This window comes from Sceloporus occidentalis, unplaced genomic scaffold, assembly GCF_023333645.1.
Source record: "Sceloporus occidentalis isolate IW3139 unplaced genomic scaffold, rSceOcc1.0.p SCAF_41, whole genome shotgun sequence".
In the NCBI taxonomy this organism is placed as follows: Eukaryota; Metazoa; Chordata; class Lepidosauria; order Squamata; family Phrynosomatidae; genus Sceloporus; species Sceloporus occidentalis.
Window position 1 is genome coordinate 6,406,862 of NW_028317021.1, and position 24,868 is coordinate 6,431,729.

Below are 24,868 nucleotides of genomic sequence, written 5' to 3' on the forward strand. Positions count from 1 at the left end.
TCTGATCTGTTCAAGAACCCATTTGTTTGTCTTCTTGGCTCTCCATGGCATCCTAAGTACTCTTCTCCAGCCCCACATTTCAAAGGAGTTGATTTTCTTTCTGTCTGCTTCCTTCACTGTCCAGCTCTCACGTGTGTACATGGGGATTGGGAATACAATGGCCTGAACAATTCTGACTTTAGTGCTCAGTCTTTGCTCTACAGTAGCTTTTCCAGTTCTTTCATAGCTGGGATTGGTAGTGGAGAGGAAGCATTGTTTCTCACAGTGCCTCAGTCACTTGGGAAAATCTGTGTCCTAGGAGAGCAAACTACGCAAACTGGGGTCCACATACTGGTGCCAAATCCATGAGCCATTGGCTGCTGGTATGTGGTGAGTTTAATTCAACATGTTTTGACACCACCACCCCTCCATCTGTTTTATCCTCAGCCACCCACTGAATGAAGGCAAGGTGAGTTTCAGGAAAAAGAAAAGAGAATGGCTTCTCCCATCCCCATTTTTGGCTTTGACTCGTTGTTTTTGACTTTACCCCCTCCCCTCCACTGTCAGCATGGCACCCCTGACTCCTACCCAGACATATAGCCCTAGCCAGGGAAACCCATGTCTCTCATCTCACTTAGTGGGCTTTAGCTCTGTTGTGTGCCTGGACCGTGCTCTGGTGCTGGTGGCTTCCATGTTGTGAATCTGCTCTGGGTTTTAATCCAAACTTGACTGAAACTCTTCATGGTGCTGATCTGGTTGGAGGCCAGGGTTTAGTTTCTTGGATGGCTCCTTTAAAGTGCAATCTAAACCCTGGAGCCGAGTGCCATGGCTGCTGCCAGCTGCCCCTGGGGCTATGGAGAGTGTGCGTGCCAGTGTAACGTTGGGCCTGCCTGCCCACCTGCCCCTCCACCATCCACCTGCTTTGATCTGCAGCATACTTAGCCTCCCAGTTAATCCAGTCCCCATTTTACGGGTGAGGGGAAGTGCTTTGAAATGCTTAGAAGGGATAAACAGCTTTTAATGAAGTTACAGTGCTACATAATGGGTATCATAAAATTGCCTTCATACTACAGGGTCCCAGGATGGCTTTTACTATCGACTGGCTGAGCGGGCTGTGATTTTCTCCTTTTTTCCTCTCTCTCTCTGTCTCTGTTCCAGTCGCACAAAAGAGGGGAGGAAGGTGGCACAAAGGGTGGATGGGTTGGGGTGGCGGGGAGGCACAGTCTCCTTCCATTACATATTAGAAAGAAATGAACACACACACATACACACACATCTCCCTTTTGGGGAGAGGTGTGCACCTCTGTCCAGGTGTGGGTGTGGGTGTGGGTGCAGCCTTGGAAGCTGCCTTTGGGGTGGCCTGTCAAAGGCAGTTTGCGGCTCCTGGAGAGAAGACCACGGGCGAGTTTCATTGCAGCAAAACAGATGTTCACCTTGTTTCTCGATCGGCTGTTAGATGAGAAATTTATTGCTCCTGCGCCAGGCTTGGAGCTCCTGCGCTGTGGAGTCTATTAGGCAAAGAGTGGGAGCTGGCGGGGTGCCAACCCAGCCACTGTTTTGATGAAAGCCATAGAAGGCCAGGCCGGGTTCGAAGGCGCCAGCAGTAATGCATCGGCGAGACGCTTCTGATTGGGCGATTGATTGGGCCCTGATTTGATTTATTGATCAATACCCTCCAAAAAAGAAGAAGAAGAATTGGCGTCTCAGAAAGCCCAGGCTAATCTTTAACTGCTGCAAACATCTCCAGGAGATTTTTTTTTTGTAATGATAAAAAGAATCTCTTTCCCATGTGCGCGCGCACACACACACACAGACACACACACTATATGTATGTGTGTGTCTATTTATAATATAAAAATACATAACTATAATCTCTGTGCATCTATAAGGTGAATCGTAGGCTGGGGGAGAATTTTCTTTATGAAAGACCTGATAAAGGAATTTGTGGAAGGCGCCTAAGCTTATCTGTCTCTGTCAGTGGGGGCCCCCAGGTTCTGCTTTCCCTCCCCCTGCCCCCCCTTTTTTGCACAAGCCAGCAGACAATCACCAGGCGCAGAGCTGGGGCAGATCTATAAATTGATGGAATTCAAAGCCTCCAGCATCGATTACCATTATAGCAAAAAAAGGGAAGGGGGGAGAGAACCCAGCAGCATGCGGAATGGCTGATTATTTTTAGACAAAGATTTTGCCCCTCTCAGCAGCAATTTTTTTTTGTGCTGAGCCCGTCACTTGCGTCAGATGTCTGCTTTTGATTGCAATTAGATGCAATGTACCCCCTTTGCCCCCACCTCCAGCAAAATAATAATAATAATAATATGTAAAACTCTCTCAGCCTTGGGGAGGGGTGGTGAGTCTATCTCCTCCCCCCCCATCCCTCTTTCCGCTTATTGAATCTCCTCTTTTGTTTCTGTATCCCTGAGCCCCCATCCCTGGACCTTTACAGCTGGCTGGATGAAAGATTGCGTTGCCGGTAGAAGTCCCTTCTCGGTGTGCTTGGGTGTAATCATGTTACAGATCATTGGATTAGAGTTGATATGGTTCAGATAATCCCTCGGAAATGTGGAGCCTTGCCCCTGCCACCGCGTACCCCCTTGAATCCATCCGAGGATGTGAAAAAGGCCCCTTCTTGTGCTCTGTACCAATGCTGCACTAGTAATACAAGAAGCCCCAGGCCCCCTGTGACAACATCGCCACCCCCATATCTGCATTGTCCTGGTTTCCAGGCTGTGTGGTGTAGCGGTTAGGACAGCCTTTCCCAACCTGGTGGTTTCTGTGTGGCCAGTGTTGGATAGTGGTTTGAGGGTTGGGCTTGGACTGAGAAGATCTGGGTTCTAGTCTTTACTTGGCCACGACTGAGTGACCTTGGTTGATATTGTTAACTGCCATCAAGGCGACCTCAGCTCACGGCAACCCTGTGGGTGAGAAATCTCCAAGACCGCCTTACCTCCACTGTTTCAGTCTTGTAAATTCAGATCCATGGCCTCCCTGATTGAGTCTACCCATCTCGCGTCCAGTCTTCCTCTCTTTATACTGCCCTCCACCTTCCCTAGCATTATTGTCTTTTCTAACGAATCATGCCGTCTCAAGATGTAGCCAAAATACGATGGCTTCGGTTTTGTCATCTTGACTTCCAGGGAGAGTTCAGGCTTGATCTGTTCAAGGACCCATTTGTTCGTATTTTTGACTGTCCATCATGTCCTCAGCACTCTTCTCCAGCCCTACATCTCAAAGGAGTTTATTTTATTCTTATCTCCTTTCTTCACTGTCCAGCTTGTATTTCTTTATCCTTTAAGATCTTGTCTAGTTCTTTTATTGCTGCCCTTCCCATTCTTAGTCTTCGCCTTCTTTCTTGACTGCAGTCTCCATTCTAGTCAATGTTTGATCCAAGATATGGGAAATCTTTAACTATTTCGATTTCCTCATTGTCCAGGTTGAATTTATGTAGTTCCTCCATGGTCATTATTTTTGTTTTCTTAATGTTCAGCAGTAACCCTGCCTTTGCACTTTCTTCTTTAACCTTCCTTAGTAATTGTCCCAAGTCTGTGGTGTTTTCCGCTAGTAGTATGGCGTCACCTGTATATCTTAGATTGTTGACGTTCTTTCCTCCTATCTTTATATCTCCTCCTTCTGAATCTAAACCTGATCTTTGTATGATATTTTCTGCATACAAATTGAACAAGTAGGGTGATAAAATGCAGCCTTGCCTGACCCTTTTGCCAATTGGGAACCATTCTGTTTCTCCATAGTCTGTTCTGACCGTAACATCTTGTCCTAAGTACAGATTTCTCACCAGGACTATCAAAGGTAGTAGCACTGCCATGCCTTTAAGAGTGTTCCGTAGCTTTTTGTGATCTATGTAGTCAAAAGCTTTACTATAGTCTTTAAAGCACATGCTGATTTTCTTTTGGAATTCCTTGGTGTGCTCCATGAACCATCATATATTTGCTATGTGATCCCTAATGCCTATTCCTTTCCTGAAGCCTGCTTGCACCTCTGGAATTTCTCTCTCCATATGTTAATGGAGTCTATGTTGCAGAATTTTAAGCATTTATCTCTTGCATGGGAGATAAATGCTAGGGTCCTGTAGTTGCTGCAGTCTTTTTTGTCTCCTTTTTTGGATGAAGATGTATATTGACCATTTCCAGTCTGTTGGCCACCATTTTGTTTTCCATATTTGTTGGCATGTTTTAGTTAACACTAGAGTTGATTCTGTCTGTATGGATTGTAGCAGTTCAAATGGAACACCAGCTGTTCCTGGTGATTTATTCTTCCCAATTCCTCTTATTGCAGCTTCTACCTCACTTTCTAGAATGCGGGGGTTCATCTTTATATGATTCCTCATTCCATGTGTCATTTGTTTTTTCATCTCTCTTTTATTGATAAACCATTGATAAACCATTGGTAATCTAGTCCTGGGCAAGGGATGTGCTTGCTGCCTTGAGTTTTATTGGAGGAAAATCAGGATATCAACATAACACATAAATGTAGAATAAAAATGTGTTGACTCACAACTTTCCATTCTAGCCAGCTTTGTCATGCTGATCAAGAATGATGGGAACTGTAGTTAAATACCCCTGGAGGTTGCTTGTTTGGGAAAAGTTGACTGAAGTCTCCATGTGAGTTAAAGCAAAGTTATTTGACATCACATGGAGAATAAAAATGAATCTTCTGCTCTTCAGTTTTGCAATTGGCGAAAAGCACTTGCAATGGATGAATCAGACTGATTTGGGTCAGATGACAGCGCTTCCTTTCTCCTTCCATTCTTCATGGTCCTGGTTCAGATTGGAGGGAGGCTGAAATCCTAGGGATAGAGGTGGAGATGGGCCAGCTTCCTGCTGAAAGCTCTCAGAGCCCGATGGAAAACTCTCTGGCGGTTGCTGTTTTTCTTTCTTTGGGAAATCTTATATATTGATTAGCTTTCTTCAGAACAGCATCAATAAAAGTATATAATGGCATGGCTGGGCCCTGTGGCGTCTTCCTTCTGCTGGTCTGAAAGCCTGGCGTCCCCCTGCCCCCCCAATAGGCAGGAAGCCAATGTCAGCTCTTACCTTGACGCCTGCAGGTGGGCATGGCTCCTTCTGGTCTGACCAGCCTTGGCATTCCTAGCAGGCACTGTCAGTAGACTGAGTTTGCAAACCTCTACTGGAAGGATGGGCAGCTGGCACACACTGTGCCAAATCCATCCGTCTGATAAATATCTCCTGATGCCCAGTTGCCACACCAAGCCAGAAGGAAGGGAGAAGCCTTAGAAGGGTTGGGGCTGGGGTTGGCCTTGTCAAGGGTATTATTTGTTGGGAGAGTTACCCTTTGGACTTGGACATGCAGAGTCTCCCAGTCAGCATAGCTAGTGGTCATGCTGTCAGGGGGATTCTGGCAATCGCAGTCCAAAAAGCAACATCTTCCAAGCTCTGAGAAGAACTCCTTTCATTCTTCCACCTCATCCCAGCATAGCCTTCTGGGGGTATGTGTGTGTGTGTGTGGGGGGGGGAATGAGGCTGTATTGCAAGGCTCATGGGAACAACTGCTACCTTTCTAAAGACTCTTAAGTCATTATTTTAGGAATTTGTCTCTTTCCAAGGAGAACCTTATCAGTTTTAACTCAGTTAAGTCCTTCATTTCTTTGGTGGTCGATCTGGTGAAACAAGCACAGTCTGTTGTACTGAAGGCAATTCTTAGTGCTGTTAGTAAATTATATTTACTTCTGTTGGCCTGGTCCTCCATACTAAAGATCAACATAGTCAAATCATTGGGCATGTCAACCCTGCAAAAGGGATTAATGCCATCTGCAGAATTTGGTTGGTCTCAGCCAGTTGATGAGCCGGAGCATTCGTTCTGCCAGTCTAATCATGAGTCTTTTTGCCTAAATTGGCAGTTCACATGTAGCTGACAAAGCTGTAACCCAAGCCTGTTACATATGCAAATTCTCTGTCCTTTGGAGTGTTGCAGTATGTGCTGTTTTGCAATGACCAGAACCCATCATAAGAGAAGAGACAGGATTTGCAGCTGTGTCCCATCTCTCAGACATAAGGAGAGGGATATGTTCTCCACCAGCTTGGTGCAGTGGTTTAAATATTGGATTATGATTCTGGAGACCAGTGTTTGAATCCCTGCTTGTTCCTGAAAACCTACTGGGTGACTTTAGGGAAGCTTTAGAGGAAGGCAAGAGCAAAAAACCTCACTGAACAAATCTTGCCAAGGAAACCCCATGATAGGGTTGCCATAAGTTGGAAACAACTTGAAGGCACACAACAACAACAACAAGGCTCAGTTTATAACATTGTATTCAGACTGAGCCAGAGCGTGGGCTAGGGGATATCATAAGGAGGGAGGAGAGTTTTTTGTTTTCAGCTGCTTATTTTCGCTATTCCTTTTTGGTGTTTCTTCCTAAATGTTTCCAAGTATGATTCTGTTTGACCAAGAGAGTTAGACATGTGAGTTATAGTTTACAAATAAAAGGAGCAGTGCTCCAGTACGTAAACAGTCATCACCTTGGCCCATTGTGTTTGGCTGCTGACAGTTAGTATCTCTTCCAGGAAAATATTCTTCTTCTGTCCCCCAAATAGCCTCCTGATTTTCTATGAACTCATTTCTGACAGATTTATTTCTTGCACAACTCGATGGACAAAGGAGGAGTCTGTTTGCGGAAGGAGAGAACAATTTTGCTGTAATTAGCCATAGCCATTTTTTAAACTTTCTTTTAGCAAAGCTGGATAAGGAAGTGCTTGCTGCTGCACAATTGGTTATTAGCAGTTGATCAGTTATCTCAGTGGATGTTGCTGCTGGCACACAAGGCATCTGCAATAATAGGCATCTTGATTAACAGATTTACATATCTTTTGAGGACCAAAATTCTGCATTCTCTTTCTTCGCTGCCATTGTAACAGACCTTGTGCATCTGTGAGAGGAATGTACAATAAATGCAGGGAGAGTAGGGTTGTCTCTCCAAAAGTGTTCCACCACTCCCAAGAGCTGGCGTAATATATACCAGGGGTGGGGGTGGGTGCGGGTGCATCCGAGCGTAAGGGTGAGGGGGCATTGTACCCACTCAACTGAAGCTCTCCAGACAGAATTGGGCAAATTGAGAGTGTCTACCTATGGCAGAATAGCATGCAGTGGAACAGAATCCATAATTCACCCAGAGGTCCCAGATGTGCCCTGTGGCATGATGACTGCACTTCCCTTGTCTTTTCCATCCATTTGGCAAGGAGGCCCCTGTTGATCTGAGAAGGTCCGTTGGGTGCATGGCTGGGTCACTGGAATTGATGATGGTGCCATCATGTCTTCTCTCCCTGGAACTTCTCTTCTTCCTTCTCATGACTTGCCTTGGTTAAATTTTGGAAGGGCTGACAAAAGATAAGAAGAAATGGCTTCTATTTGCTTATGCTATTTGCCCATTCCTTCCAGCAAAGACCATAGTAGGACCATTGCTGAGCACATGCTTTCCTTGCAAAGATTTCCAGGTTTCATCTCCAGAGTAGAAAGCTCTCTCTCGCTGCCTGACCTCCTCACTAGCTGTCTCTTGCCAGCCAACGTGGTTTGGGATGGGCAAGCTCCCAGGGACCAGTTCTTCACCTTTACGACCCACCATGGGTCACACCTTCTCCAAGATCCAAACCAGAGGTGTTCCAAAGTCTAACTCCAGTTTTGTCAAAATTCCACAAAAGGTTTAGAGAAGGGAGCAAAACAAGTTGTAGGGCGAGAGCCTGCACTTTGTTTTAAAAGAGACTCATTGGTTCTGAAGGCTTCCAGGGCCAACAGCTCTATTTTACAGGATTGGTGGGAGCCAAGGAGGTGGCAGGGGGTCACTTGGAAGCTACAAAATGAGCAGAGACTACTGGCAGATGGCGGTTTACGTGTTTCCCACTCGTGGTGTAGATAATATCAAGCTGTCATGCTAGATGATAATACCAGTTACTATTACACCAAATATCCTGATGTAGATAATACCCGAGAGCCAGTGGCTTGAGTGTCAGGCTAGTACTCTGGAGACCAGGGTTTGAATCCCTCTTTGCTCAGCCATGGAAACCCACTGAGTGGCCTCTCTCAGCCTTAGAGGAGGGCAAAGGCAAACACCTCTGAACAAATCTTGCCAGGAAAACCCTATGATAGCTTCGCCTTAGGGTTGCTATAAGTCGGAAATGACTTGAAGGCATTCAACAACAACCACAGATGATACCCAGCTGGATGGACCAATGGCTTGACTCAGTATGAGATACCTTCCTTTGTTCCATCCCAGTTTGACCTCTTTTTCTCATGGAATGATAGAATGGTAGAGTTGGAAGGGGCCTCAGGGGCCAACCAAGTCCAACCTCTTGCTCAGTGTAGGATCTCCAGCTAAAGCATCCCTAGCAGGTGTCTGAATGTGTCCTATTTACCAAATCTTTTGGGTCACTGATCAGCTGAAACTGACCCCAGCGGGATTTGATCTTCAATGGAAAAATTCTCCCTCTGACCCAATGAGTCCCCATTTCAACCCTCAACTAACTAACTAACTAACTTCCTGTTTATTCATTTACACCCCAAATTAAAGCAGATCAAATTTGAATGCCTTCCCAAGCCTGACACTGTTCTCTATTTACATCCGGTAGTGGTGAGAACAATAGGTAACAGTCAGGGAAAATAAGAGGACAATGTGGAACGCTCTCGCTCTAATGTGGTTGCTTTGTTGGGCATCTTGCCCCACTTGTTTGTTCCTGGACTTGATGGAGATCAAAGAGAAGAGTGATGAGGTTCGCATCTGGGGGTACAACAAGCATTTACACAGACTGGGGGTGGTGGAAATACTGTCACTGTTTGAGTTAATGGAATGATACCTGGTATTTAGTGGATAGCTTTGGCACGAATTGTTAGCCAGTACATCCAGGTGAGGAAGGTGTGGTCTCCAGATGATGTTGGAATACAGTTCCCATCAGCCATAGCCAGCATAGTCAGTGACAAGAGATGATGGGAATGTCACTAAAGACAACTGGAAGGACATGCCTGCTACATATCAATGCTGCTATTGCTGCTGGTTATCCCTTTCCGTTTAGTTGGGCGGGCGGGTGTATGTGCCTTCCCATTGCTTATAACTTATGGCAACCCCATTAATTTCATATAAGCTTCAATATTCATTTACGAGCTGGATTTGCTTCTTGAAAAATAAAGGAAAAAAGAAAACCAAAATTACAGTCCTTGTTTTGGAATATTTTGGTCGCCAAACGTGTGTTTCTCTCTTCCACTCACCCATTCCAACTCCTGATTGAAATTGTGGGATATCTCACTCTTGTACCTGCAAAGGTTTGCTTTATAGAGTATAAGGATTATTGCACAGAAACCAGAGCTGAAGGGAAAAGCTTGTGCTCCAGCTCAGCTATTCCATTCCGAGGTTGAAAAGTTGAGGGAGAGATATTTCTGTGGTTTCCAGGGGAGGGTGAAATGGTGGTGGAGAACTTGCTTGTGACAGTGAGGGCTTTCCTCGGGGTCCCAGTTGCCAATGACTGCTGCGTCCCCTCCTACATTTCATAGATGAAAGTCACATGTGACCAAGGAAGGTCAGAGTGGGGACAAGGTGGCAAAAGTTACTGATGTGGAAGAGCACATAAGCTAGGAAAGGTGACAGCAGTTTGCTTTTGCCTGAGCTTTCTGGGAAAGCAAAGGTAAAGCAAAGCAGAGATGGGCTTCTGTCCCAGGCAGATGGGATATTGCTTGGGCAAATAATATAAGCTATAGTTTTTTTGTGACCATGTTCTAAAAGAGTTTGTTTCTGACGTTTCGCCAGCATCTGGGGCTGGCATCTTCAGCGAACGCTTCGACTTCACAGTGTAAGCTATGGGACCTCCTCCAGGGAAGAGCAGGGTATTGTTAATGCTTACCACAGGCCTCTAAAGTAGGACAGGCTGATATGTTATCTCATTTTGAGAAGCAGAACTGAAAAGTAGAGAAAGACCTGGTTGGGTGGGGGAAGCTTACCTGATCTGACCTGTTGAGATTTCAAGCCACTTTGCTGCAGCTAGGGAGGTAGATTGCATTTGTTCTGCGTGACACTAGTTAGATATTTTGCACATGCTCTGAGACACTCTTTATCTCATAATCCCTTCATGTGTTCTAGCGCTGAACCTTGATGTACTCTAGCTCCCCAAATCCCTTTTGTGTGCCTTGTCTAGGAGTCAGCAGGCCTCCCACCCCACCCTTTGGAGACAATCCTGCTCTCTCTCTCTCCATCGGCTATGATCTCCCTCTAATCTAAAATGGAATCTCTGGCTTTGGGCACTTTATCAAAACGATTGTAATGGGATCTTGAGAAGGACAGCGATATTTAGAAGCCTGCTAGATGTTCATTTCAGGGAAAGAGATGAAAGCTGATTTGGGGAGGTGGGACAAACAGCATCGAGGGGGGGGCAACGCTGGGAGGAAGGTATGTGATGCTATTAAATGTTTTACTCAAGCACTAGCTGCATGCACTGGGGAGCCCAGTGAGGCAAGGCAACCATGACAGTCACACCATATAGTTATGGCGCTGTCGGAACCCAAGGTATACACTTGCTAAGCTGCTGACCATGGGTAGGTTGCTGAGTACCTCCATTGCAAGGCTTAACTGTAGCCTTCTAAAAAAGTTTTAGTTGAGTATTATTCTCCACTGTTTGTCTCTTATAGCTCTGCTGATATCAAGTGACAAATCATCAACTTTTGTTTCTTTTTGATTTATAGCTGCAAGCATGAATCAGTTGTAATCTCTGGGTCACTGTTTCTGACAGCTGGTGGGTACGGATTTAAAATGAGTGGCATGGTCATTGCACCTTCAGAAACGGTTCACTTTTACAGTGTGGAGGAGTAAGATTTACCTGCCCTCAGAGGACATTAACCCCTTTTCTCACTGTATAAGCATTGCACTTTGATTCTGCTTTAACGGTCATGGTTCCATCCTATCCTGGGGTTTGTAGTTTTGTGAGGTATTTAGAATTCTTTACCAGAGAGATCTAATGCCTCACCAAATGACAAACCCCAGGATTGCATAGGAATCGAAGTAGAATCAAAGTGCTGTAACTGTTTAGTGTGTAAAGGCCCTAGGTCACTATTTAAGACCTAGATCATTGATGTCTCTAACTTTGCATTGGAGGAGATGAATGATCCAACTCTCTTCAGTGGAAGGATGTAGCAAGAACGTCTTCTTTGGGTAGAAATTTTTGCAATGTCTCTTTCTTCTGGTATGACCGCTTCCCTCTTGTCCCATGCTGTTATACCTTGGCACACTGACTGAGGATGCTTGACCTGGTGGATTTGAGTATCTGACTTGTTTGTCTGAATCCTTGCAACTGAAGTTGTGAGGTTGTCTTTTGCACCCCTGTCCTGTGCGCTGAAAAACCTAGCATGAAAAAGAAAACCCAGCCTTGCGTCTGGATTATGCTGTTCCTGGAATGCACTGAGAGAGGCTGTTAAAAAGCTGCTGACTCCCCTTTCTTGCTCCTTGTCTCTCTGTAGCCACATGGGGGCTTGGGTTTTTATCTGCTTTTTCTCCAATATTTTTTTTATATCTAACAGTGAAATATTTATATGGTCCAATAAAAGGCAGAAAGCTTGCAATCTCGCTCAGATTCATTGGAGACCAAGAGGAACTTCGTTGTACGAATTTAACACGCAGCCATGACCCCTGGTAATTGACTCCATACATCTTTAGCATCAAGAATTTACATAATATGCAGGAAAATGATTGATAGCTCCTGGAAACTGGCCTGTCTACTGAGAGGCCGTGTGCACCGCCATCCGTCTTGTGGGCCGCAGCTTGTCACCCTGCCCGGCGTCGCAAGCCTGGCAGTGACACCGCACCTCTTCTTGTCACCTTCCCCCGCAGCCCTGCCACAGAGGGAAACCATTTCCCCTCCGTTTGAGAACAACCGGCCACCCACGACAGCTCAGCTCACATGCCGGCTGAAACCCAACAGTTACAAATCCCAAAGGCTTGCCATTGTTAGAACACAAGGATTCTGAAGCTGTCTCCCTTGGCATTTTCTGTTTGGCCTGGCAATGGGGCTCTAAGCATGAAGTAGGTACCTCAGGTGACATATTTTCAAGGTGGACACTTGGAAGACAGATGGGGCACAACTCAGAGTGCACAGCACATTGGGACATTGTCCAGCACATACCTGTTTTATTGATTTTCAGCCCTTTTAACCCACTCTTTGGGTGAACTGGGGTACGTTCCTGCTGAAGCTGGCTCACCATCAAGCTCAAAATATCTGAGAGACATTCTCACCTTCCTTCAAAAGATGGGCAGAGATCAGGCGAGGCAAGCACCCATCAGAGTCATAGTGCCTTGACGGAAAAGACCCCGTCTCTTAGGCTCACCTGCTTTTGAGAGACTGAAAGGAAGGATTGCTGGACAAGAGCTTGGAGGGCCCATCATTGTTAGTATGATGGGTGGGACACTTAGTTTTTCCAACTTAGGCAAAGAGAAGGTCTTTGTTTTTCCATCACAACCTCTCAACCTGAGGTGTAGCTTCAAATGAGGAGAGTCTCTTATAGTCAATAAGTTCTTCCTAATGTTTAGGTGGAATCTCTAATAATAATAATAATAATAATAATAATAATAATAATAATAATACGTTTTATTTATAAACCGCTATTCCATTTAGATCATAGCGGTGTACAAAAAAGATCAATTTGATTTTAATCCACTGGTCTCTGGAGCAGCAGAAAATAGATTGGATGGATGGATGGATGGAGAGAAAGAGAGAGAGGGCTGATAGAGGTGGCATCAATATGGGGAGTGGCTGAATTTCTCACAGAATAGCCTTCTGGGCACAGTAGGAGCAGGAAAAGCAGAAACATTTGCTTCTTCATTTTAAAAATACAAAATCCCACAGTTCAGAATGGTCTCCATCTGATGCAAGGCTCACTGGCTCCTTTGCCTAGTAGAAAATAGAAAGCAACTAAGCAATCTTTATATTGATAAGGCTAGAGATAATTTTAGATACTGGATTAGGTGAAAGAAGAATGTGGGATCCAAACTGGATAGTTTTGTGTAGTGGTTGGTGCGGGACAATAAGATGCCACTTTCGGGTGGTATAAAGCTTTCTTCCTCCGCTGTAGGGCACTACTGTTGAATGGCTATATTTGGTAGCCCCTAAATCCTACTGAAATAGCCAGAGCTGTATTGGCTGTAACTGGAGTTCAAAAATCCATCTGTTTTATGGATACAGCCAATGCCTTTATTTTGCCAGCATTTTTTTTAAAAAATGAAAAAGTAAAAGTTTCCTCTCTCTTCAGTGGGTTTTCTACATACAGGTTTGTGTCTCCTAAAACCCAGCATGATATGAATCCATAATTCTTGAATGAAACATTTCCCTGCACTTGAAGTGAACTGTGCTTGATTTAAAGGGCCATACGCGGAAGGTCAGCTTACTTAATCCTGGAGCTTTCATTTCCCCATCCCCACCCCAAATTCCACTGAAATTAAAAAGCCATCCAGATCTCTTAAAGGCTTATTTATGAACACTTAAAAGCAGAAGTAAGTTAGAGTTTGGACGTCTTCCTTCGCCTGTGATATACATCAGCTGGTGTGACACAGACTTGGAATGTTTTTGAACAGATATCACACAGTGCAATATGGTGCCCTTTTGCTATTTTGACACTGTCGCTGTGTTTTTCTTACACATATTCATTTGATATGAAGGGGGAACAGATAGGGAGTTATCAAGAATATTGATCCATCAAGTGCTCCATTAATGCAAACGTTTGTAATTTGTATTTTGTTTTCATGGATACGTGGATGGATTTCCGTTCCTGCCTTTTTTATTTTTAATGTATTTCTCTCTCTTCAAAATACTCAGCCCTGCTGGTGCTGGCAGACTGTTATGTGCCTCCATCATCAGCATCTTTAACAGGAGCATACATGCAGCCAGAACTTGGAAAGTTAGAAAGCAATTCATTCCTGTTATTTGTTGGGGTGTTTGAAAAGCATTGTATCTTCTTGGAAAAATAACATCTTGCTGTGTATTTGTTACCCCACAATTGAAAAGCAACTTGTTGCATCGATTGTTGAGTTGCTCAACTGCTTCTGCTTCTTGTTACCTTCCCTTCATTTTTCAAAAATAAGATTGAAGGAAAATGGCAGAAAACAAGAATCCTTCCTACCAGTTGGCCCCTAAAAATGACATGAAAAGGTAATTTTAAAAAGTCGCCCAAATACATTGCACCAATCAAGTAACTTCATCCACTTTGGTTACCTTACTTTTCAAATATAACATGCTCTTTTTATCATAAAAAAGTTGTTATTGGTAAGTCATTGCTTGTAAGGCAGCCTTTCCAAGCTTTGTTATGGCCCCCTCAAAGAAAAAGAGGGGAAGGGGAAGGAATGTGGCAGCACTGACTGGTTTTTATTTTAGCATGAGTTTGCAGATGCAGTACAGAGTCCCCAGAGTCGTAGTCGTAACATTCAAACCTTCTACACCATGTTGGCTCTCATTTGTAGCTTAGAGAGGGATATTTAGACTTCTCAGCTAGAAAGCTTGAGGACCTCACCAGATGACAGACCCCAGGTTTCCATAAGATTCAGGCATGGCCCTTAAAGTGGAATCATAATGCTATATTGTGTAGTATGAAAGGTCCCAAGGAGTTGTGGGGAATCTTTAAGATTTATTATAGCATGAACTTTGGTAGAGACATAGGACATTAGCAGACCAGGGAAATTGGAAGTATAATCCAATGGCAATCTGAATGCAATCATGGGGTTTCACGTTATTGCGTGATAGACTACCACACACAAGTTTGGGCAATGGCAAGCTATTTTTGGGCAATGAGAAGCGACTTCGAGCGCAATTCACATTCACGTAAATTAGCTGAACTAGCGAATTCACGTAAATGCGTTCTGGCCCCACTTTCTTTTCATTCAAAATTAAGAGAAATTCCTCACGTGTGATAAATTCCACAGTCTACCTTTATAATGCAGCCACCCTGCCTTGTTCATGGAGTTTAATGGGATAAGAGTCTGGATAACATCATCTTCTGGGTTCAATCCATGTTTTCACATGACTTCTTTCATCTTACACTTCTCCACTAAAAAGAGTCATATATGTAAAGAGGAAAAGACAGCTTTGCTGCCTAACATCACTAGAGTCTGAAACTGCCCAATGCCAATTCATATTTTGTGTGCGTGCTGTTGTGTTTATTGATCAATTAAGTTTAGGATCAGTTTTATTTTTTCTAGAGTATACCACCTTGAATATATTGGTCCACGAAAGGTGGGCTATAACCATTTTGACACGATTGCTTTTTCCAAATTTCCAAATTAGATTTGGAAAGAAACTCTGTGAGGGTCTGTGCCATGAGCAGCTATTCCGCTTTCCAAATGTGTTCAGCTCTGTTGGTCTGTACCCCAAGGCACTGAGTTTCACTCTCCTGTGCTTAAAAATTATTGTCATTCAGTGTATAGGTCCATTGCTCATTAATGCAAAAAGCCTCCAAACCAGCAGCATACCTCTTTGATTTTCAAGTCACTGGTGGAAAAGAGCTTGCTTAGGAAAATGTTATGTATGCTACACAAGGTGTAAAGCCCCACAACCCATTTTCTCTCTCCTTTTCTCCCTCCCTCTCCCTCTCTGTGTTCTGTTTTGGTTGTGTTTTGTTCCAGAAGGAGCTTAATTCCGTTGCTTCTGAGCTGGCAGCGCGGCAGGAAGAAAGCGAGCATTCTCATAAACATTTAATTGAACTCAGCCGGGAATTTAAGAAAAATGTACCTGAGGTACAGTATATTTGCTATTATAGAATTAACTTGGTGGGGAGGTGTATTCTCCTCGCCCTTGTGCAAATGGCCTGGGCCTTGAGGTGTGTTGCGCTTTTGCTTTAGTATCCTACAATGTGAGTGACTAACAATTAGCCACAATGACAAATTATAGGGGCCCCCCAATGTTCAGTTATGGGCTATTAAGATGTCTGTAGCGGTGCCATTGTAGCTAAGGGGCATAGGGGCCTGATCCTGATAAGCACAAAGTACTGATGTAGATGACAGAGCGTGTGGCCTCCAAGGTCCTATGGGGATGATGGTTTACAGCATCTCAGCACCAAGCACCCTAGTCCCCCTGGAAGATCCATCTTTCCAAAACTGCGCCCTTGCTTTCTCTCTCCCCCCCCCCCCCCCCGCAAGTGTTTTATAAAAAGCAAAACTTGGAGAGTCTTATTGCAAAAAACCCTGGCACCCCCCTCTCAGAGCAGATGGAATGCCACTTTGTTATGTGTTGTTGTCTTTGCTTGCTCTTCTTCCTCTCTTCCCCCGACCCCCAATACGTTTTATTTTTGACAGTTGAGGGCTTGCTTCTCCCTCATGCCAGTCTGTAATTCTGTTCCTTGCTGGCATCTCAATTGAGGAGGCTTGTTGTGAAGGTTCAGAGAGAAGGGAAGGTAGTTAAAACTTATATTATTAACATAATTAATGATTTATTTGAAATGTTCCCTCTGTTGATGGAAAGAATGGAGAGAAAGGTAGAGGGGCCCTTGATGAAATCCCCAAGTCTCACACATGACTACAATCAGTTTGGGAAAGACCATGCTCCTTCAGTAGCTTTCTAAAAACCATAGTTGGGGGGGGGGGGGGTCACACAAGGTAAGGAGCCCAGGGCCCCTGTCATTGGAGCATTGATTTCTGGCTGTCTTGTCTGAATGGACTGAAAACACCTCCTAGAATTCTGTCTGTTAAAGAAGAATCAACTGTTGGTGTCCCAAAGGCTCAGTCTGGCCCTCAGCTCAGTTTGCTGGGCCTCAGCATAACCTCTGATCTCAGGTTCTCCTCATCATTGTGCCCCTTGGTTGTTCAGTCACAAGCAATGGGCTCTTTTGTCCCCATTGCAAACAGGGAGAAATGCAATTTAACTGCCTGTTCCCAAGCTGTGGAACTCCCTTCCATGGGAGATACAGTTCTGCCAGCAGGCAAAGGCCTTTTTAGTTAAGATGGCCTTTGGTTTTTAACTTCTAACAGCAGATGGAGTTTTTAATGGGGTCCTACTCCTAAGGTAGGACTGCCAACTGTTTTTAAAACTCTCCTGAGGTCCCCAACATGAGTTATCCCCCCCTCCACTGTGGTTGCTGCTGCACTTGCTGTATGGGACTAGTGGTGCAGTTTGTTGCAGATGATGACCATATTACATCTGTGGTACAAGAAGCCATACCAGGCTCTCACACAGCTGGACTAAGTAAGCTTCATATTTGGGTTTATTGGTTTCATGAATCATCTTCATGAATCATCTTTAGATCAGCTTAAGAGGAGCTAGGGTTGCCAATAAGGGACAGGGTCTTGAATAGTTTGGTAGAAGAGGGAATTTCCTCAGGCAGCAAGCAGCAGCTGCTGAAATGAACTCTTCTACACAAGCATTAAAGGGACAAGAGTCCTGGCCCTTGTTTTACCTGGCAATCCTAACAGGAGCCCTTAATAGGACAGCAGAGAGTTGTGGTTTTTAAGTTTAGTTATAAACCATGGGATGGTAGGCAACATCATAGAAGAGGCATCTCTCTTTTTCTCACACAGATGAGGAGTGCTGTTTCTGGAGTGATAGATTTTCTGAGAGAGCCAGCATGGTGTTGTAGTTTAAGTGCTGGACTAGGACTCTGGGAGACCAGGGTTCGAATCTCTGCTTGGCCATGGAAATCCAGCAGGTGGCCTTGGGCAAGTGTCACTCTCTCAGCCTTAGAGGAGAGCAATGGTGGCAACCCCCTTCTGAATCTGGCCAGGAAAACCCTGTGATAGGGTTGCCTTAGGGTTACTATGGCCTGTTACAGACTGCCAAAATAAAGCTGCTTCGGGTCTCTTTGGAGGTATGCTATTTAAATGATGCATGGGTCTGGAGGTCGCGCCAAAGTCACACTCCAGTCCTAAGCACTGGAGTGCAGCTTTGGTGCAGCTTCCGGATTCTTAAGATGCATGCATCATTTAAACAGCATACCTCCAAAGAGACCCGAAGCAGCTTTATTTTGGCAGTCTGTAACAGGTCTATAAGTCAGAAATAACTTGAAGGCACACAACAACAATAACAACAATAGTGTATGTTGCAGTACATATAAGACATCATCAAAACCCATAGAAAATATGCTTTCTTTCCACCCTTTCAGAATGATTATGCTTATTATCAATATGCAGATGTAATCAGTTAATTAGCTGAATGAAATTTGTACAATTAATCAAGACCCAGATTTCTTTAAGCAGATGAACGGCCTGGTTTAATGTGAGTTAGAATCCCAATTAGTGAAAGCCCCATTGCTTTAACCTAATCAAGAGTTTCCCTAACTTTTTCTCTTTTCAGGGGGTCCGAGATTTGGTGGCACCAGTCTTAAAAAGCTTCCAGGCAGAGGTAAGACACTCTCTGTGTCCAAGATCCTCTTTTGAACTGTTGTAGAGTATTCTGTAAGCAACTCTGGAGATGCAAAATTACAAAAGAACAAGAGGTCCAAATTCTCAGGCTTTTTCCAGGTTGTAAGGATTTGCCCCCTTCTCCCTAAGGATGATGAGGAAGTTTTGTTAAGTTCCTATTTCAAAAAATGAAGAAAATGGAGGGGGGGGGGGGAATCCCTAACCTGAACTTGACTCAGGGAGAGAGAGCTCCTGGAGCAATTGTTTTCCATTTCCACTTTGCTGTTCTCTCACCATACTCACTTGTTGATGGCAATCCCAAATGCTTATGTCTGCACCTTGTTGTATCTGTATTCCTCTGTGGAACTGTGAAGGCATTTCATATTATGTATTCAGCATGTTTATGCCAAGTTGAGGTTCCATTGGGCTCTGGGCTTCTATTTTGTGTATTGAAGTGCTGTTGGGCTTGCTTTAGCGACAAATCCATAGCTTAAGGTATCCTAGGAATGCTTTCAAAAGTGTCTTAGGCAGAAGCCCAGAAAAAGGAACGAAAACATTTCTGCCCTTGTGGAGAAAACACAGAGTAGATGTGTATATGTCTTGTTCCTACCCAAACCTTGATTTGTGGATGCCACCTAAGAAAATGCTCTTTGGCAATCTCTGATTTTTCTTGGTGAGATGGGGTGGCAGCTTTGAAGGGAGTTTATTTCATTTATTTATTACATTTATACCCCAGTTTTCCCCCTATGAGCCAAAGGTGATGTATATTGTCCTTCTTGTTTTTGTTTTATCCCTGCAACAACCCTCTGAGGTTGAAAGAGGTAGAAAGAGTTACCTAGTTAGTTGGGACTGAAACCTCATTTTTCTGAAGTCCTAATGCAGTACTCTAACCACTATACCATACAGGCCACTTGAGCAGGGAGTGAGCAAATTGTCAAGCTAGTCAGCCAGAGATCAGGTATGGTCTGAGCACAGCTCCATCCATATGTGAGCAACATTGAGATGGAGTCAGTCTCAAATTGGGTGCTTATTGGAGGGGGGGGGGGCTTTCTGGCCCATTGGGTGACCTGATCCCTGATAGTGGCCAGAGCACCCTCTCGTGGCAACAGCCCTGAAAAACAGCACAAAGCTCTCTTCCCCTCAAGTTGACATCATGGCACAGAATCAGATACCTGGGTCTCAGGGTCAGAGCCCCTGGGTCAGGTCTAGGCAGTGAAGGGGTTTGATACTGACATGGGTGCTCCAGGTAGACCTCTCCTGCAGTGGGAGGAATCATGGCCAGTGACTCTGAGGATCTGCTTCCTCTGATAAATAAGCATGTAACAGGCATACATGCACAGTGCATGACACACAACTCTTTCCTTGCAAATCTCCATGGCCTTAGGGTCCCGTCTCTTCCACAGGCTCTTGCCTAGATGTGCAACAGTAGAATTTGTGCCTAAGGTTTCTGTTGGCTCCTTTTCTACATTTCATCCATGAAGGCTTTTGGTTGTGTGCGTGCGTGCGTGTGTGTGTGGCAATGAGATCCATTCTGGCTCTAAGTGTAGTCATGACTCTAAGAGATTTAAATTCTGCCACGGTGGGGTGGGAGAGAGAGAGAGAGAAAGCAGGCGTGTGAGAAATATCGCACGCTGGAATGTTCCTAAAATGATCATTCTTCTTCTGCGCTCGGGGGGTGGCGGCAGCGTGGAAGGCAGAGAAGAAGGTGTTCTGCCTTCTGCGCTGCTGCTTTCTACCAGGCTTCGCTTAAACTCCCCAGAGAAACACTGGCACGCGGCAACAACACATTAGAGGCTGTCATCTTTCAAGCTTTGTGTTACTTTTAAATCTGTCTCTTTGGAATGACATAACGGCAGAAGGAAAAATATGAAAGTAAACAATAACTGGATTTACACAAATGTGGGCTGATTTCCATATTTTTCATCACTTCATTTTATTACCCAGTTTTTACTGATATGCTTATTTATTTATAGGGCAATCCGGTATTGATTCATTCCGAAATGCTCAGCATAAACACATAAAAGAGAGTGATAACAATAGGAATATATTTCCAGTTGCTTTAAATACTGCCTATTCTCCTGACGGGCCTTGTTAGGTCCTCCGGGAAAAGAGGAGGGATGTGCTGGGGAGTGCGTGTGGGCACCTTCCAAGGCAGAATAGCCCTGACAGAGAGGGGAGGTGGTAAGCTATAATGCCACAACGTCCTCCTGACCTGTTCTGATTAGTAAGGGACTGAAGAGCATTTTCTCTTGTCAGAGGAATAGGCTAGAGGAGGTGCTGGTTCCCATATTGGAAACTTGATTGTGGACTTTATCATTCCCCAATAGCCAGGTCTCTCAGGCTGATCGCCGGCGGAAGAATATGTGTTCCATGTGCCAAAAGCTCCAGGGTCAACAGAGTTTTTTGTAGAGGGCAGGGCATGTGTGAGTATCCAAGTGTGTGAACGAATGGGTGCATAGGTGCATTTATGAAAGAGGCAGACAGGCAGGTAATGAGTGTCTGGTTTTTGTTTTTCTCCCCACCAGCGTAGAAACAGGGTCCCTGGCACCGCATTTAAGGTGTGGGGCTCAACATTGACAGGCAAGTTATTACCTATTGTGCCTACTTGCAGTATTTCCGCAATCATTGAAGACTCTGACAAGCACAGTATGTACTTCAAAGTGCCCTCCATGTGTTTAGTGTCACAAAGCAAGTGTGCATAGGATAGATTGCTTGCAAACTTGATAATCTTGGGAGGGATCAACAGGAACCTCTGTCTTTGTATTTCTAGGTGCTTGGTCATTTAGCATACTTCTAACTGATATTATCTGAGGAGGCTCGACTACATTGGAGCATTGGGTGGTCCAGTTTTGTTATTATTATTATTATTATTATTATTAAACTTTATTTCTAAAGCACTGTAATTATACATAGCGCTGTACAAAGTTGGTAAAATTAAAGAGTATATAAAAGCCTGCCCAAGGCGTACATTCTAAGATAATAACAGTTAAAAGAGGAATAGATAAAATTACCATATAGAAAAGAAAAACAAATTAAAAACATCAAATATAAAACAAATCACATCACATCAAATATTATCAGACAGCCAGATGACAATCACAAATTCCCTGAGAACGCTTCCCTAAACAATATGGTTTTCAGCTCAGCCTTAAAACTGGTTAGGGAAGTGATGAGCCATGCATGCAGAGGAAGAAGGTTCCAGGAATGAGGGGGCAGCAAGAGAGAAGGGACGGATCCAGGACGGGGCAGAGAAGATCCTGGGTTGAGAGAGGAGACTTTGGCTACCAGAGCGGAGAGTGCGAGTAGGGATGTAGGGAGAGAGAAGATTGGTTAAATAAAGAGGGGCCAGCCCATGCAGGGCTTTAAAGGTGAGTAGCAAAAGTTTGTACCTGATGCGGAAAGGAAAAGGGAGCCAGTGAAGGGAGGACAACAGAGGGGAGACATGATCATAACGGCGAGCGAGTGAAATAATGCGTGCAGCTGAATGCTGAACAGATATTAATGGGTGGAGATGAGAGAGGGGAAGCCCTGCCAAGAGGAGGTTACAGTAGTCTAGTCGTGAGACCACTAGGGCAGAGTTATTTTTTGTCAGATCCTTTTAGGGCAACCAGTCCCTGTAGCTTAGCCTTGAGGGGGACTTGAGTTCCCCTGCCCCAGGCTGGCATTCTTTGCATGGGAACCCTGGAACTCTAGCCATGAGATAATAATTTAGCTGAGGGAGAGTTGCCTGAATCCAGGAATATGTGCATGCAGAGCATGTACTTTTGGGGGCATCCCTTGGACCATGTCTGGGGCATGGTATCTCTGCCCATATTGGTTCAGTGGCCTTTGAGCAGCACCTGGTTCAAAAGCCCAGACTCCAACAGTGTCCCAGACTGGCCTCAGGGAATGGTATAAATTGTACCTCAGCATTGCAGAGGATGTGGACAAGAGAGAAGGAGAGAGTGGGCTTTTCTTTTTGCCATTTGATTAAATAAATAAAGCCCCGACTTTAATTTTTCCATCATGGAAAAGACAAAAGGCTGCCCACGACGGAAGTGCAGCTTGAAATGACCAAAGTTTTTGAGTCTCCTTGCAGACGGAGAAAAGAGCAAAGCCAGAACCCCGCTAATTATAAAAGTTGCTTTATGAAAGATAATTCAAAGCAATAATTTAGCAAACATAATCAAGTAGCACAGATGGGGATTCTGATGAATAGTTTGCAACATGCAATTAGCAGCTCTTGCAGTTACATATCATTAACCCTCGGAGCACAAAAATTATTTTCTCATTATTAGATGAAAAGGTAAAATTAAGCTGACTAGACAGTTAAGGAACAAACTACAATTAATTACCTTCATTTATTACAGTCATTATTTGAAAGTTTTTCCCCTCCTTCTTCTCCTCCTCCTCCTCTTCCTTCTGTTGGATGGATGAAAACATCTAAATTAAAAGTTTTAGTACATTAAAATTAAGGTGAAATGTTCTGTGACTCCACATGATGGTGGAAGGAGGGCCAAACAAGGAGTACACTAATCTACCTCTTCCCTGACTGTGGTCTAATCTGCACTGCAGAATTAATGCAGTTTGGAATGCTTTAACTGCCATAGCTCATGCTATGGAGTCCTGGGATTTTTAGTTTGTTGTGGCATCAGAGCTCTCTGATAGAGAAGGCTGGCTATCTCACAAAACTACAGATTCTAACATTCTATAGCATGGAGCCCTGGCTGTTAAAGTGGTGTCAAACAGCATTATTGATGAGTTCAGAAAATTAAGAAATGACACTGGGCAATTAAGAGCGAACCTAACCAGACCAAAGGCCTATCTGTTCTAGCATTCTGTTCATGCAGTGCCAACCAGTTGTGTCATTTGGATCCAGTGCTTTGTGTTCTAGTATCTGGAGCAGCAAAAGGCAAGCCGGCTCCTTCTACATGATGTCTCTTCAGATAGTTAAAGGCTGCTGTCATTTCACCTCTTAGTCTTTTCTTCTCCAAGCTAAATAAAGCCAGCCCCCTAACCTGTACCTCATAGGCCTTCTTTTCCATCCCTTTTGCTCTCTTGGTCATCCTTCACTGGACCCATTCCAGCTTCATGAATTGTGGTGCTCAGAACTGGACACAGGATTCCAGGTGAGGCCTGACCTAATGGTGGTAGTCTTTAGCAGTATCTCTACCCTGGAATAAAACCTAAGCAGCATATTCTGGTAGCCTTCCAAGTCTGCTTCATGCCAGCTATCTTCAGAGACTCTTGAATTTCAGGACTCGGTTTTGTTTTCTCTGCCCAGATTAAAATGGGCCCCAAATGGCTTCTTTCCATCTTCTTTGCTCCATTGGTTTTAGTCTCCAAACCTGGCAGCGAGGGGTGTCATTTGCATTCCAAGATTGTAAAGGTACTTTCAGACGAAGCTTTTATTGTCCAATTGCCCTGCTTCATTTGCAGAATTTGATGGGGATGGTGGAGGGGCTCAGACAACAACCCTCGACTATTTGCAATCCTCCCATATTTCCCCTCTGTTTCCTCAGTTTTTTCTTACCATGAAAAAAAACCTCTCAAGGAGGAAAAGATGGAATAAGGGCACAATGCTTTCTCACTGCTTGCACTAAGAGCTTTCCATCTCGGTTCACCCTTAGGAGCCTCAACTGATATTAAATAAGCACCTTCAGCTTTTCAGCTCGACTATAGCATAGGAATGGCCCCACAACATTCCCACAAGCATCCCACAGCCCCGTTTTGTTGTTGTTGTGTACTTCCAAGTCATTGTTTACTTATGGTGACCTATCATAGGGTTTCCTTGGCAGGTTTCTTCAGAGGCGTTTGCCATTGCTATCCTTTGAGGCTGAGAGAGTGTGACTTGCCCACGGTCACTTGGTGGGCTTTTATGCTCGAGCAGAGAATCGAATCCTGATCTCCAGAGTTGTAGTCCAACACTCAAACCACTACCACCCCAAAACAGTGTACCTCTGCAGTCTCCCTGAAAATGGTGACAGGAAATGATGTGATGTCACTTTTTGTCACCATTTTGAGAGGGACAGCAGAGGAAAGCAGAGGTATTTCAGCTTGGTATGGGGGGGGGTATGTAGTCTGTGGGGGAGAACTGGGGGGGAATTGGCCCCTGGCCCCCACAAGTTGCCACTTCTGAGCTATACTAATCCCCAGAGAGACAACCACCTCTTTTCTGAGCACAGCGTAGTAGCATGACTATATGTAACTGTCCTTACATTCCTGGAATTGCAGTAAATTCTTCCTCTCTGCCCCTATTTGAGGTTTTATGATTGGTACCCTAGCCTTGGCTATTTCTGTAGGACTACGAGAAGCCAATTGGTATGTCTTTCTTGTTTGAACACGGCTGGGTTTCCCACCGAGTAGTGGAAAGAGCGCCAGTGTCCCGTGGCATGACAGGCAAAGGACTCCTTGAGAAAGTTCTAATGAGATTTATGTCCTTTGGCTTCTAATATCAGGAACTTTGCCAGAGCTTCATTGTGCCTGTCAGGAAGTATTATGACGAAATTAAGGGCCAGCAGCAATTTTCTTTCATTCAGCATCATCATCTTGGCAAAGTAAATTATTTAAAGCCTTTTCCCTCTCTTGTTCTCTGCTTTC

At 44.4% G+C, this 24,868-nt stretch overlaps 1 protein-coding gene across 3 annotated transcripts in view; it reads left to right on the forward strand.

Annotated features, from left to right (window-relative positions):
* Window positions 1-24,868, forward strand: part of CUX2 (cut like homeobox 2) — a 144,622-nt gene that overhangs the window by 73,534 nt on the left and 46,220 nt on the right. For all 3 annotated transcript variants that reach the window (XM_089489733.1, XM_089489735.1, XM_089489734.1), the window contains exons 2-3: window positions 15,584-15,694; window positions 18,243-18,290. In XM_089489733.1, the coding sequence (XP_089345859.1) occupies window positions 15,584-15,694; window positions 18,243-18,290 (159 nt within the window). The remainder of the gene's footprint in view (window positions 1-15,583; window positions 15,695-18,242; window positions 18,291-24,868) is intronic.